The sequence below is a fragment of the Dama dama genome, chromosome 30, assembly GCF_033118175.1.
Source record: "Dama dama isolate Ldn47 chromosome 30, ASM3311817v1, whole genome shotgun sequence".
NCBI lineage: Eukaryota > Metazoa > Chordata > Mammalia > Artiodactyla > Cervidae > Dama > Dama dama.
In genome coordinates this window covers 79,367,667-79,381,531 of record NC_083710.1, presented here as the reverse complement: position 1 = coordinate 79,381,531, position 13,865 = coordinate 79,367,667, and the positions used below count along the sequence as shown (strand labels likewise).

At 37.9% G+C, this 13,865-nt stretch overlaps 1 protein-coding gene across 1 annotated transcript in view; it reads right to left on the bottom strand.

Annotated features, from left to right (window-relative positions):
• Window positions 1-13,865, bottom strand: part of UBAC2 (UBA domain containing 2) — a 165,711-nt gene that overhangs the window by 47,611 nt on the left and 104,235 nt on the right. Inside the window, exon 6 of the mRNA XM_061133837.1 lies at window positions 11,853-11,900. Coding sequence (XP_060989820.1) covers window positions 11,853-11,900 — 48 coding nt within the window. The remainder of the gene's footprint in view (window positions 1-11,852; window positions 11,901-13,865) is intronic.

The window sequence follows — 13,865 nt, the reverse complement described above, 5'->3', positions numbered from 1 at the left end:
CGTCACCTTTATACCTGGACCCCTTCACAGAGACTTCATATTCACTCAAGTCCTGAAGAAAGCAGGCCCACTGAGGCCTCATTTATTCATTCAATGCATGCTTACTGAACTTCTATTATGTGCTAGGCTGTGTTCTAAAAGCAGGGAGCAAGACAAAGAAAATTCCTGCTCTAATGAACCGTCCATTTTCCTATTCCTTCTTCTTCACTGAAAATGCTAAAGAAAGAAGGAAGGAAATTACTTATTTGATTATGCAAAGAATATGCACACAAATCGGAAATGCCCAAAATTATTTGTGCCATTTGTGATTAATTATGAAATGACTGATGCATGAGCCAAGTGCTCGGGCCTGGTGCACTGGGAAGACTCAGAGGGATTGGGTAGAGAGGGAGGTGGGAGGGGGAATCGGGATGGGGAATACATGTAAATCCATGGCTGATTCATGTCAATGTATGACAAAACCCACTACAATACTGTAAAGTAATTAGCCTCCAACTAATAAAAATAAATGAAAAAAACAAACAAACCATGATCACTTTTGTTATCAAAACTTTGATGTTATAGCTTCTTAATATATCAAAAAATGTTTGAAATGCTCTTGACAGAAACACTCAATTTTAAATAATGTCTGTAATAAAATTTTAATTTACTACAAAAAAAAAAAAAGAAACGACTGTCCTTTTCATGACAGAATCAAGTGGCTTTAGCACTTATTGAAAGAGTCTTGCTATCTTGTTCTTTGTCAAGTACAAAAGTGATTCAAATGAATTTCCCAGAGCTCTCTTTTCATTTTCATTATTATTTTGAACTATCTATTTCCATAGCTCTCTTTTATTTTTGAATTAGAAGAGGAACAGAATTAATTAAACTAATAATAGATTATTTGTTTTTAAAAAACTGTCTTAGAAAGCTGCTCTAAGCTTTTCTTTTCAGAAAACCATGCATCAAGAGGATGAGGTTTTCTGCATGAAGCAGAAAACTATAAATTCCAGTGGTTTAAATACAACAGAAATTTACTTCTCTCTCATGTTAGAAACCAACCATCTTAACTGGATTCCAGGCAATGGGGAGAAGAAAATGAGGAAGAACAAAAGGACAAAAGGCTATTTTAAGGAGACTTCCTAGAAGTCCTGCCAGTAAGTATGCTTGTAGTTCACTGGCCAGGATGCCAAGATTTAGCTTGACAGCTAGACCTAGATGCAAAGGCAACTCGAAAATGTGATCTTTTAGTTGGAGGCCCAGTTGCCCCTAATAAGATGAAAGTTCTGTTACTAAGGAAAAAATACACTGGGAGACAGCTACAGTCTCCAGTACATGGCGGCAAAAAGCCTTAATCAAACACTAAAATGTAAATACCTTTTAATATCCCTTTCAACAAGGAGATTGTCCCCTTTTATAATTATATCCACTTTCATAAACTGATTCAAAAAACTAAAATTAAGAAGTAAATAGGCTTGTGTTAAAATTTGCTTCTTACATTGGACTAAAAATAATAAAAATGAATTTAAATATCAAGAACAACTTATGCATTTACAGACAGAGATTCAACAGGGAAAAACTCAATCCTTTCTAAGACCAGGAACAAGACAAGGATGTCTATTCACCACTCTTATTTAACATTATATTAGAGGTTTTAGCTAGTGAAATAAGGCAAGAAAAATAAAATGCACAGATCAGAAAGGAAGAAAGAAAACATATAAACCAAATATATTTCCTGATGACCTGATCATATATTAATATGTAGGAAATCCTAAAGAATCCACAGAAAAGCTACCAGAAATAAATAAGTGAATTGCTATTGTATCCTAGAGGATACAGTAGCAATATACAGAAATCAACTGTATTCCATGTACTAGCAACAAACATTTGTGACAAAACTCCATTTAAAATAGCATCAAAACCTCACAAATAATTAGAAATACATTTAATAAAAGATGTATAGGGCCTATGCATTGAAAATTTCAAAATTAAAAAGGGGAATTAAAAAATTCCATAGTAGACATATACTATGTTTATGAACTGGAAGACCCAATATTATTAAAATAGTTGTACTAGTTACACATTACTGAATAACAAATTATCCCAAATGCAGTGGCTGAAAACAATATGCATTTAATATACATACAGTTTATGTGGTCAGAAATCTAGGAACTGCTTAGTTGGGTGGTTGTGGCTCAAGGTCTCTCATGAGGCTGCATTCAAGATGTCATCCTACCTATGTTCATCTGAAGTCTTGACTGGGGTTGAAGGATCAGCTTCTAAGGTAGCTCAAAACCCAACTGGGAGATTAGTGCCGACTGCTGCCAGGATGCCACAGTTCTTTGTCATGTAGACCTCTCCACAGGGCTGCTTCAGGACCCTTGTGACATGGCAGCTGGCTTCCCCCAGAATGAGTGATCTGAGAGAGAACAATATGGAAGCAGTATGTCTTTTGTGATCCACCCTTTGGAGCCACACTCCATCATCTTTGCCATTTTCTATTCATTGTAAGTGAACTGCTGAGTAGAGCTCACATTCTAGAAGGGGGGGAATTAAGTTCCATTTCTTGAAATACAAAATAATTTGTGGCCATACTTTTAAAATCATTAAAATGGCTATTTTTCCTTCATTGATCTATAGTTTCAGTGCAATCTCAGGTTAAATTATAATTTTTTTTCTTTTTTGAAGAAAATCACAAGCTAATTTAAAAGTACACATGGAAAATCAAAGTTCCTAAAATAGATTAACCAGCTTTGAAAAAGGATGAACAAAGCTGAAATACTTGCATTACCTGATTTTAAGACTTACCATACTCAAAAGTACTCAAACAATGTGGTACTGGTATAAAAATACACATATAAATCACTGAAATAGAAAAGAAAGTCAAGAAACAGACCCACATTGGTCAACTGACTCTCAACAAAGGAGCCAGGGTAACACACCAAGAAGTCTTTTTGACAAACATTGATGGAATAATGCTAGACATTTGTATGGAAAAAAAATACATCTCAATCCTTAACTTCACAAAAATTATACTCAAATTGGATCTCAGACCTCAATGTAATAGCAAAAACTATTACATTCTAGATGAAAACACAGGACAAAATGTTTGTGACATCAGATTAGCAAGTATTTGTTAAATAAGATATCAAAAGCTCGAACTATTTAAAAAACTGAAACACTCAATTAATCAAGTTTAAAACTTTTGCTTATTGAAAGAAATAGTTAAAGAAACAAAGAAGCAAGCCACAGACTGGCACAAAATTTTTATAAAATATATTCAACAAAGGGCTTATACACAGAATATAAAATGGGCATAAGAAAAGATGCTCAAATCACTAGTCATTAGAGAAACACAAAACCACAAGATAAAACTGCACGCCAACTAGAATGACTAAAATTAAAATGGCTAACAATGCCAAGTGCTGGCAAGGAGATGGTGGAATTGGAACACTCATGTATTGATGGTGGAAATGCAAAATGGTATAATCACCTTGTAAAATAATATGGTACCATATATTTTTCAAATGATAAATTCCAGCAATTCTACTTCTAGGCATTTACCCAAGAGAAGTAAAAACCTATGTCCACACAGAAATGTGTACACAGATTTTCACAGCAACATTACTCATAATCAAACCTGGATATAACCCAAATATTCACCAACTACTGAACAGACAAATTGTGGTGTAACATACCAGGGATTGATATTTACAATAACAAGGAATAAAACAGTAATCAAAGGTAAATGGATTTCAAAAATAGCATGTTAAGAGAAATAAGTAGAACATAAAAGACTTCATACTACATGATTCAAATTATATGAGATTCTAGAAAAGGCAAAACTGTGGTGACATAAAGAAACCAGTGGTTATCTGGGGATGGCAGGTGGGTGAGACGACAGAGCAAAAGGAATGAAAAAAAAAAAATGTTTAGGGAGAGGAGAATGTTTTCTATCCTGACTGTTGTGGTAGCTATAAAACAGTATACAAGTGCCCAAATTCACCAAACTGTACATTTAAAGTTGGTAAATTTTTTTGTATTGTAATACTTTAGTAAACAAAAAAGAAAAAAAATTTCATTAAAAAGGAAACGTGATCTAGGAAGACTGAAATTTCTAGATATATACTTCTCATCTTAAATTTTATAAAAGAGGTGAGGTTTTCACAGACTGAAACCAGTCTTCAGCAACAAAAAACTTCTGATATTTTGAAAATATTTCCAGCTAACATAAACATAAGAAGGCTTTCTGATAATAAGTTATGCTATTGTTTATAATGAATATGTCAACTTCCCTGGTGGCTCAGACAGTAAAGAATCTGCCTGCGATGCCAGAGACCCCAGTTTGATCCCTGGAAAAGGGCATGGCAACTCATTCCAGTATTCTTGCCTGGATAATCTCATGGACAGAGGAGCCTGGCGGGCTACAGTCCATGGGGTTCACAAAGAGTCAGCATGACTGAGTGACTAAGCATGCACATAATGAATATATTAAAAATCACATGCATTGATTTTACCATAGTTCTTTCCCAGAGGTGATCATAAAGATGTAAGAAAAATATCAACATAATCAGCCCCAAAGAGGAAGGAACACTGGACATTTCTATTTCAAAAAAATCAGTTGAAAGAGATAATCAAAACTGAATCAAGACTTTCTATCTCTTGATAGGAAAACAATGTAAAGACTGTGAGAAAAGGGAAAAAGCACTCTGTGTGGCAAGTGCCATGTAGTCTATCAGTAAAATTATCAAGAACGAAACATCTGGGTGTTTTCTTGTTGACCTCTTATCTCCCTCCATTTCTTTTCCCTTTGAGCAGCAGCAGTACTGACCCAGCTTAATATATTCTACACTACCCTTTAAGCCTTCTCAAAGCCATCCTTTACTTCGTTTTCTTGTGCATGACAATGCCAGAGACATAAGACAATGAGTTTGTTGAAGGTGATGTTTGAGCTGCATTTTTAATCCATCATATGGAGGACCAGTTAAATAAATATCTTTGATGATCTTAGAAGAGAAAGTACAGTACAGCTACAGACCAAATTCTTCGTATTAAGAAGAAAGCAGAGGCTGCCAAACAGGATAAAGTTTTCTAGGATATTGGTCAGCCCACAAAATTCGTAATGAAGGCTGCAGGGAATTACTGGGAGTACAGGTCTTTCAGCACTTCTGGGTACTTTTAAAACTTCTTCATGACCAGGATCTCCCTCCAATATCCAGTCTCCATGGATGATGATCAGGGCCTCATCTTAGTGGGGTTGGCAAGGAAGATCTAAGAACAGCTGGTACCTAAGTGTCTTGTGTTTGAAGCAGACATGGATGAGAGCCTTGAAATATGCACTGGAAGGTGCTGGGCCTGCTGGACCACCAGAACACCTGGCCTTTGGTTCTGGCTCAGTCGCCCAGCAGTTGTGCAACTTGAGCTTCAGTTTTAAAACAAGAAGCCCAGTTTCCCCACCACTGCAGAGACTGTGTCAAGAACCTAATGAGGCGGCACACACTGACAACATTCTGACAATCACAAAGAATAGCAGTGTTTTGTTGTACAGAAGTGATTATTTTGATAATACTGAATTTTGAAACTCAGCAAGTATTTCTAGAATATAGATAAAATGCCAGATGTTTTGCTAGGCACTGGGGATGATAAAGAATAATGTATAGTTTCTAAATTGAAAGGGCAGATTCAGAGAAGGCTTCAGAGTCAGAATTTAAATGAATACGATTTTCTAGGAAAAGAAGGGATCTAATGGTGAAGGAATGGAGATGGCTGGAAGAAACTGCCATATGGTTATGCAAAGCTACCTCTGAAGAGCACAGATGCTAAAGCTCTAGAACCTGCATTTGAACACTGTCTCCACTACTTATCAGCTTGTATTCTTGGCAGGTAAGTTCTTTGTGCCTGTTTCTTTATCTATAAAATGGGGACAACAGTGTCTATAATATCAGGTTTTTAGGAGGACTAGTTAAATAGTATTTGTAAAGTGCTTAGAAAAGAGCTGCATTAGTCTGCTTTCTCTAGGTTATACCTTGATAACAAATTATCCAAATTTCAGTTGCTTTAACAAAGGCTGTTTCTCACTCATCTTACAAGTTGGCTATAGCGCTGCTTGTGTGTCTTCTTCATTCTGGGATCTGGGCTGAGGGAGCAACTTCTATCTGGCACGTGTTTTTCTCATGACAAAATGAACAGAGCAATGGTGGGACCACACAAGGGTGCTTAAAACTTCTGCCTGAGAAGCACTCATCACTCCTGCTCATAGTCCGGTGGCTCACGTAAGTCACAGAGTGGAGTCTGACGTTCACACGGCCCCTAGATGCCCTGCAGAGACAGGCCTAGGGAGATGGGGCAGCAAATACTCTCAACCAACAAAACAGCTGAACAAATAATATAATCTACTACAAATACTTGGGACATAGCATGTGCTGTGGGTTTGTTAAAGAAAAATAAGTGATGACAAAGAATCTCAAGACAGCATGAGATGTCAGAAGGGTAAAGTGCTCAGCGACTCTGGAGTACAGGGTCTACGGGCTGAGAGAGGGACCCGAGGAGGCCTAACTTTGAAAGGCTCTGCCAGAGGGCAAGGTTTTTGCCTATAGGTAAAAGATAGGTGACAGTAATGCCAATTATATAGCTCTATTTTATGAGGCACTCTGTGCCAGTTTTTATCAAAACAATGGCATGATTTCACTTGTCCTACATAGAACATTTAAAAGTCTACCAGTCATTCCCCAAGCAACACTTGTCTAAGATGACATTCTGTCAGCTGTGGACTGAGTTGCAACCATTGCAACAAGGCAGAGGACAGAAGGTTTCTTTCAGTAGGTCTAGGCTATCTAGGGTCAGGATAGGGGAAGGGGGCTCAGAGAGGAAGGGAGGGGAAAGGGGCGGGGGGAGGAGAGAGGGTGTGAAAGAATCAGAGAGAGAGAGAGGGCACTGTACAATGGACTGATAAGCACTCAATCTGGTGGTGGGATTGTAAATACTGTGTTAATTAGAAGACGGTGAAAGCACCTTCTACATATGGCTGCTTTCTAAGGATCCACCTTGTCTTCCACACGAGGTTCTTTCACAAGCCCAACCCACCTCACAGCTCTGATCACCCTCGACTTCCCTCTGCAGCTTCTGTCCTCATTTGCAATGAACTGCTAGAAAATCATCTCAATCCCTCAGGTTCAACTGAAAACCTTGGGCATCGAATGATGATCTGCTATGCTGTACCCTTCCTTTGGTGAGCCGGGAGAAGAAATCTAAGGGAAGAAAGAATAAGGAAGAAGAAAAGCAAGCATGAAGAGCAGAGAAAGATGTGAAAAGGAGCGGAACCAAAACCCATCCTCATTCACCTGGGAAATAGGTCAGGGCTCCAAAACTTCCTCCAAAGAAGTTCTGATTTCCACAGTGGATTCCGCTAGGTCCACGAGCTTTTTTCGCTTAATGATTTATCATGGAAAGCCCATCAACATGAGGTTCTATTTGATGCTTTTTCTTTTACACTTATCATCAGACAATGTTTTACTTTTTGTCTTTAAAACTCTTGTGGGGGAAGAGAGACAGGTAAATTACAGCCCACAGATGAGCCATCCTGATTCCTTCAAGGCTGCTTAACTCTCCCCTTCCCCACTTCTGTGACTTATAAACCCTAATAAGACATCTATAATCTCGCACCATCATGAAGCTTTTGTTTGAAAAGCTTTAAAGATTTACTCTTTAAAGATCTATACCCACTGCCTACAGAAAAAACATACAAACTCAGACCACATCCAAAGTCCTAATGAATCTGGTATGAATCTATGTTTCTAATCTTGTTACTGGGTAGGACAGATTTTCTTTCACACTACGGTGACTTGACTGCAAGATAATCAAAGTCTGACATACTGTACAGAGCAGGTAACAAATGCAGGAAATGGCTAGGCTGTGAAAGGGACAGGATGACGGGGAGAAGCCAGAGTCTGAGAAGGACAGGCCTGCCTCTTCACCTGCTCTTAAAACAGCTTGAAAGAGGACCAAACGATGATAAAGACATGAATTGTAAAAAGACAAAAACTGGCAACAGCAGGCTCTTTCTATTTTAATCATTCCAGAATCAGCTCAGGCCTGAGACTTCAGCTTTTGAGACTTAGGGTACATCCCGGTGCTAATGACTCACTACTATGATTCAGAGGACGGCAGAAAATGAAGAAGTGCAGGGCTACGGACGGCCTGAAGGCTTTCTGCAGAACCACACAAAGAACCTAAAGCTCAATAAGTAAGCAATGTTTTCTTTAAGGAAAAAAGTCTTATTAACGTGTAGCAAACGTAGTGAAACTGTGGAATACAGAGTGACTTCCTCCAAAGAAGATCTCTCACAAAAGACAAAGAAGAGAAAAAAAAAGACATGAAGAAGAATAGTGAGACATGAGGTGGGAATAGGACTCAAGGAGGTGCAGACTAATATTTCTGAAGTACCCACTTAAATGGAAATATTTCACTTGTGTACTATATCAATTATTATACAATTCTGCCAACTTTCAAGGAAACAGTCATATTTTTAGGCCTTAACTGTTGGTATTCAAAGCCAGAACTGTCGATGGAAGAACAATGCAATATTAAAATAGCTATCAATGTTACATGTGAGTAATCTCAATCTTTACGCAAAACCAAATGCCCCTTATACTTTCTGGGCAGCAACTGGAATCCCCGAGGGATCGAAAAATGGATCCTAGCTGTTCTGGGCAAATCAACTCATTATTGCTCCTTGAAAGCTAAACACGCTTCCCTAACCCTAACCCCTCTCCAACCAGGAAAAATACTTAGTCCTTATTCTCTTCTGTGACATCACTCCCAACCTAGCAAAATACTATACTAATGGAATTTACCCTCCTTCTCCTCTTTTAATCAGTGGGGTATTTTTAAGCTGGGTATTCAGAAACATTTCTAATCATGAAAGGATGGGTGACACAAGGAGAGAGAAAAACTGGCCTAAAGCAAAATAAATCCACCCATAACTAAATAAAATAAACCCAAAGCTGGCAGCTTTTCAGAAAAGCATGAGTAAAGGTTTTGGTTTCTATGACAGCAGATAACACATTACTTATGTTTACACAAATATCTCTTTATAAGGGAAAAAAAGCTCTTTCTCTTAAAAACACAGATTGAAATAAAATTACTTCCTTACTACACACAGTATGTTAGGAGAACTACTGATTTCAGAGCTAAAATGTGATCTTTTATCAACAGATTTTCTAACATTCCTCCAAAACACTGAATATTATCTGTGCATTTTTTAGGAAGAGTAAAAATTTTTAGTATTTTAACATAAAAACCAAAAAGAAACCCCAAAAAACAAAAAAAGGAAGTTGCTTGATAAATATGGGGAGAGGAGAAGTCACGTTGAGCAAGAGACATCTGGGACAAGTTGTGGCTTTATGAATCTCAGACCTCGATCCTATAATCAGTGGTGTGTAAACCAAACACTCACAAACAACACCCTCCTTTATAATTATCCTTATCTAAAGTATACCATATTATATTAAATATTTCATAATAAAAGTGTGCTTTTCTGAAAAAAGTCAGAAACAAAATATTCATTAAATTCAAAACAAGCACTAACATCTATGGTATAATGTGAAGGAAAACTGGGATAATTATCACTGACACTAATCATTTTAAGTCAACACAATTAGTATCATCTAACTACCATGGGATAATAATAAAGTACAAGGCGGATAGGAAGATTTATCAGATTTGTGTAATGGTAGGAGGTCTGTAACCCTGGCTGAATTAGTTACAATAAAGTGAACATTGAATTGGCTTAGAGATATTAATAATGGGATTATTCTAAAGCTACATTCATCTGAAAATTATATTTCAAATATCAAGCAATTCAATTCACTCTTCTGAATGTTAATGTTAAACATTTGTTAAACTTCTGATTTCTTTATGAAATTAAATCAGCCCCTTACCACCTGTTAAGCATGTGTACTAGAAAAGACTGACCACAACACACAAACTTTAGATTTTAAAAAGACTAGAAAGAGACGAGAAATGCAACCTTCAATTCTAGAGCACTGAATGTCACAAAGTGAAACTTTCTGAGGTGATATCAGGAACTTATTTGAAAACCAGGAGTCTACAAACAGAATAAAGAAATAAAATGGGATGTCTTAAAACAAATGAGTCACACAGTGAGTTTATATTAAAGAAGGGCTCAGATAATGAGAGCAAATCAATCAACAGACAACGAATGCAATGAGATGTAATACAATAAGGTAGTTTTCAAATTTTTGGATGTTTTAGGAAAAAAAGGACTGAAGATTATCACTGTTAAGAGAAACAGAATGTATCACAAATGAAAGAGTAAATTCTCAGGCTGCTCTCACCATGAAAGCAATGAACTCTCAACGTACTGTCTTCAGGTTGGTTAAAAACCCTCCAGTCAAGCTGGCAGATCAAGTGGGGATGGTATTAGATGGGCAGAGCCTGGCCACTGCGCCTCACAGGGGCAGAATGGCCCCAGGCTGTCCTTAAGTCACCGCAAGTCTTAAGAATACCAGGTGGCTCAGATGGTTTGAAGACCTCACAATGGAGTTCAGCTCTGCGGTCCTGAAGCCAATCTGGGCATCTGTGGAAAGTGTTTGGGCGGGGGGCGGGGAGAACAAAGTCACTTCAATCCTCAGAACTGTGGCTGGAAACTGTGAGGAGTGAAGGAATAAGTTGTATATGAAAAGAACAAACACAGAAAAGGGTTAATACAGAGAGCATGACGGAAGGACAGAAGTGAGCCGGCTTCAAGTAACGACCCAGTGTCCCATCATGCTATTTACCCAGGAAACAAGAGTAAGGAGTGATAACTGAAAATGTCTGCAGTGGAATGCATGGCGGTGGTGGTGGTGGCTTAGTCACCAAGTCAAATCCGACTCTGTGCGACCCCGTGGACTGCAGCCCGCCAGGCTCCTCTGTCCATGGGATTCTCCAGGCAAGAATAATGGAGTGGGTTGCCATGCCCTCCACCAGGGGATCTTCCCGACCCAGGGATCGGACCCAGGTCTCCCGCATTGCAGGCAGATTCTTTACTCACGAGCCACCAGGGGGGCCCAGTGGAATGCAAAGCCATGTCCAAAGCTTTTCCCGTTGATGTTATACATATCCCTGTGAATCTAGTCTGTAACTTTCTTAGTCATTTCCAAGAAAGAAATTAAAACTATGTTCCACATATACTAGCTATAAACTTATTTTTTATAGAAATCTGGGAGTTCGAATTTAAGCCATGGATGAAAAATAAAGCCCAATTTCATGCTTTAGATTCCTTCTTGATACCTCATAGAGTTGAAGACATGTATTAATTAAAATAAAACAAAACAATACAGAGCATGGGGATGGGGAAGATGAAGCTTCTGTGTGGCACACAGATGAGATACCACCCATGTCCTTCAGCTAGCTCCCTCTTCCTTCTCTGGCCACACACCCTGACGAATCTTGCATCAGTTCTCATCCAACTGACTTTCCACTTAACCTTATTTTTCCTCTTGCATGACCAAGTCTCTTTCCGAAAGAAACAAAATATCTCTCCCTATTTTTGACAAATCAGACTTCTTCATTTTCTTTTCTGCTGTTTTCGTCCTGCTATGAGCTCGACTACTGCTAATGTAATTTAAAAATAACACGGACAAGAAACTTGGCTAAAACTTTCATTAAAATTACCTTGAAAACTGAGACCATCTGGCCTCTTTTGTCTCAATGATCCATGTAACTGGCTTTTTCATCACTAAGGAAGTAGCTTTGAGATGCAATCTGACATCTGAAGACAACTGAATATGACCCATACTCTCAATATGACATTTTCCCTCAACTTTCTTCAGGAAAGAGGGGAGGTGGGGGAGGGGGGAAATCACACTTACAAGTCCACTTATGGCTACAATCCAGATGTAGGAACCAGAGGTGAAAAGCTATAAAAGAAAAAAAAAGCAACTAAAAATGAAATTCAACTGCCAGTCACAGCATATTTACTTTTACATAATTATAGTCATTACCATTTCTGTTGTCTTAATTATATATATTCTTAATCTAAACAAATAGATTACCAAATACTCTGTTACATAGAGGAAAATAATATACCAATTTTTCTTTTCTTTCCTCTTCTACCAAGACCTCACTCAGCTTTTCGATAGCCTAAAACAGATTGGTTGAAACCAGCTCACTCTTGTGCAAAGAAAAATAAGTGAAATTCAAGCACATTCTTGTTTACAAATGGACATTAACTGGTTTACACAAAGTAAAGTACTATATGGACAGAAATTATTAGCATTAACAACACGGAAAATATGTAGTCACCACCCAATGTTTAGTATCAAGTAATGACATATATTATAATTCATATAGTTCTCTTATTTCAATTTCTTATTATTGCTACTCTAGTTTTAGATGGAAGACGTCTGTCAGCACACAGGTCCTTGCCCCATGTTGCTCTGCTGAACCACTGATCCTCTCATTCCATTTCGGCCCAGAAAAGAGCAAACCAAGTAACCGGCCTCAGAGTTCGTTAATAGCAAAAGCAGTTAGAAATGGTCTCATGAAATCTCTGCCTTTTTCAAATCATTTACATCCAAGGATTGTGTTCAGGGTTTGTTTTTTTTTTTAAAGTCATAAAACATCTCCCAAGTGTTCCTGCAAGGAAGAAAGATTTGTAGCCTAGTAACAGGATAATATCGGGACAACTGGTAAAATTTGAATAAGACTTTATCAATGTTATTTTCCCAATTTTGTTAACTGAACAGTAGTTATGCAAGAGAATGACCTTATTTATAAGAAATACACTGAAATATAATATTAATACTGAAATATTTAGAGAATAAAATGAAGTCACATATGCAGACTAAAAATAAAGATTTGTATCTTAGTGTTTGTTCACAATTAGATCATTAGATCACTAGATAGGGAGTTTAAGCATTTCTGCTCATAGAGAAAGAAGCAGGTTCATTGCTGACATCAGTGCCAGATGAAAACCTCAAAGTCGTGCACATTTATCAAGGATAGATAGAAAAAAAGATACATAGGAAGAAGACAGATACAAAGGTAAGAGATGGCAAAGCACAGGTAAAAAGGAGTCCGACAAGCTGTGCTCTTGTGTTAGCTCATGGAGAAATGAGCACTGGCTGCAACTCTAATCCCTTGATCTAAAATTTAATCCTTTGATCGAGTGTGGATGCTTGTTCAGTGTGAATGACTTTGAAAACAACAAGAATGAGAATTACGTGGAAAAATATTTTTCTGTAGTCTTCTTCCAAAAGTACAGAGAACAATAATACTTCCGCAGCACTTGCTGTGTGTTTTTTCTCACTGCTGGGCTCCCTGAGGGGCAAATGCTGTACCTCAAGCTTCGTTTTATCCTCCATGGCCCCTAGCACTGGGCATTACATGACGGGCTCTTGGGCCCTGTGTACTTCAATGTACATAACAAATGTCTTTGCTCTCCTGATAAGGACTACAGTCATTCAATCACTCATCTATGAAACGTCCCTGGTTTCAAAAAGTTGCTGAGTAAGAGAGGCATAGAAACGTGTGTGAAGGTTAGGAGGGGAGGGATGGTGGGGAGGGAACAGAAGTCTGGGGAATAAAAGGTTCACACTCACGTCAAGGTAGAGGAAAGGTGGGAGTCGATACTAGATGGGCAAGAAGAAATCCTGGATGTCATTTACACTAAAGAGTTTGAATTTTATCAAGAGGCCTGGGGCATCTCCACCTCTACTTTCTGCATCAACTTCTACCCCACCAAAAAAAAAAAAAGGAAAAAAACGACAAAACAAAACCACTCACGATCTCAGAAAAACCAAAGGTGGCAGTCATACAGACATAAATTATTAATATTAGGAACCAAATGACTTAGTTTCTTATTACTTGTTCTGATTATGCCC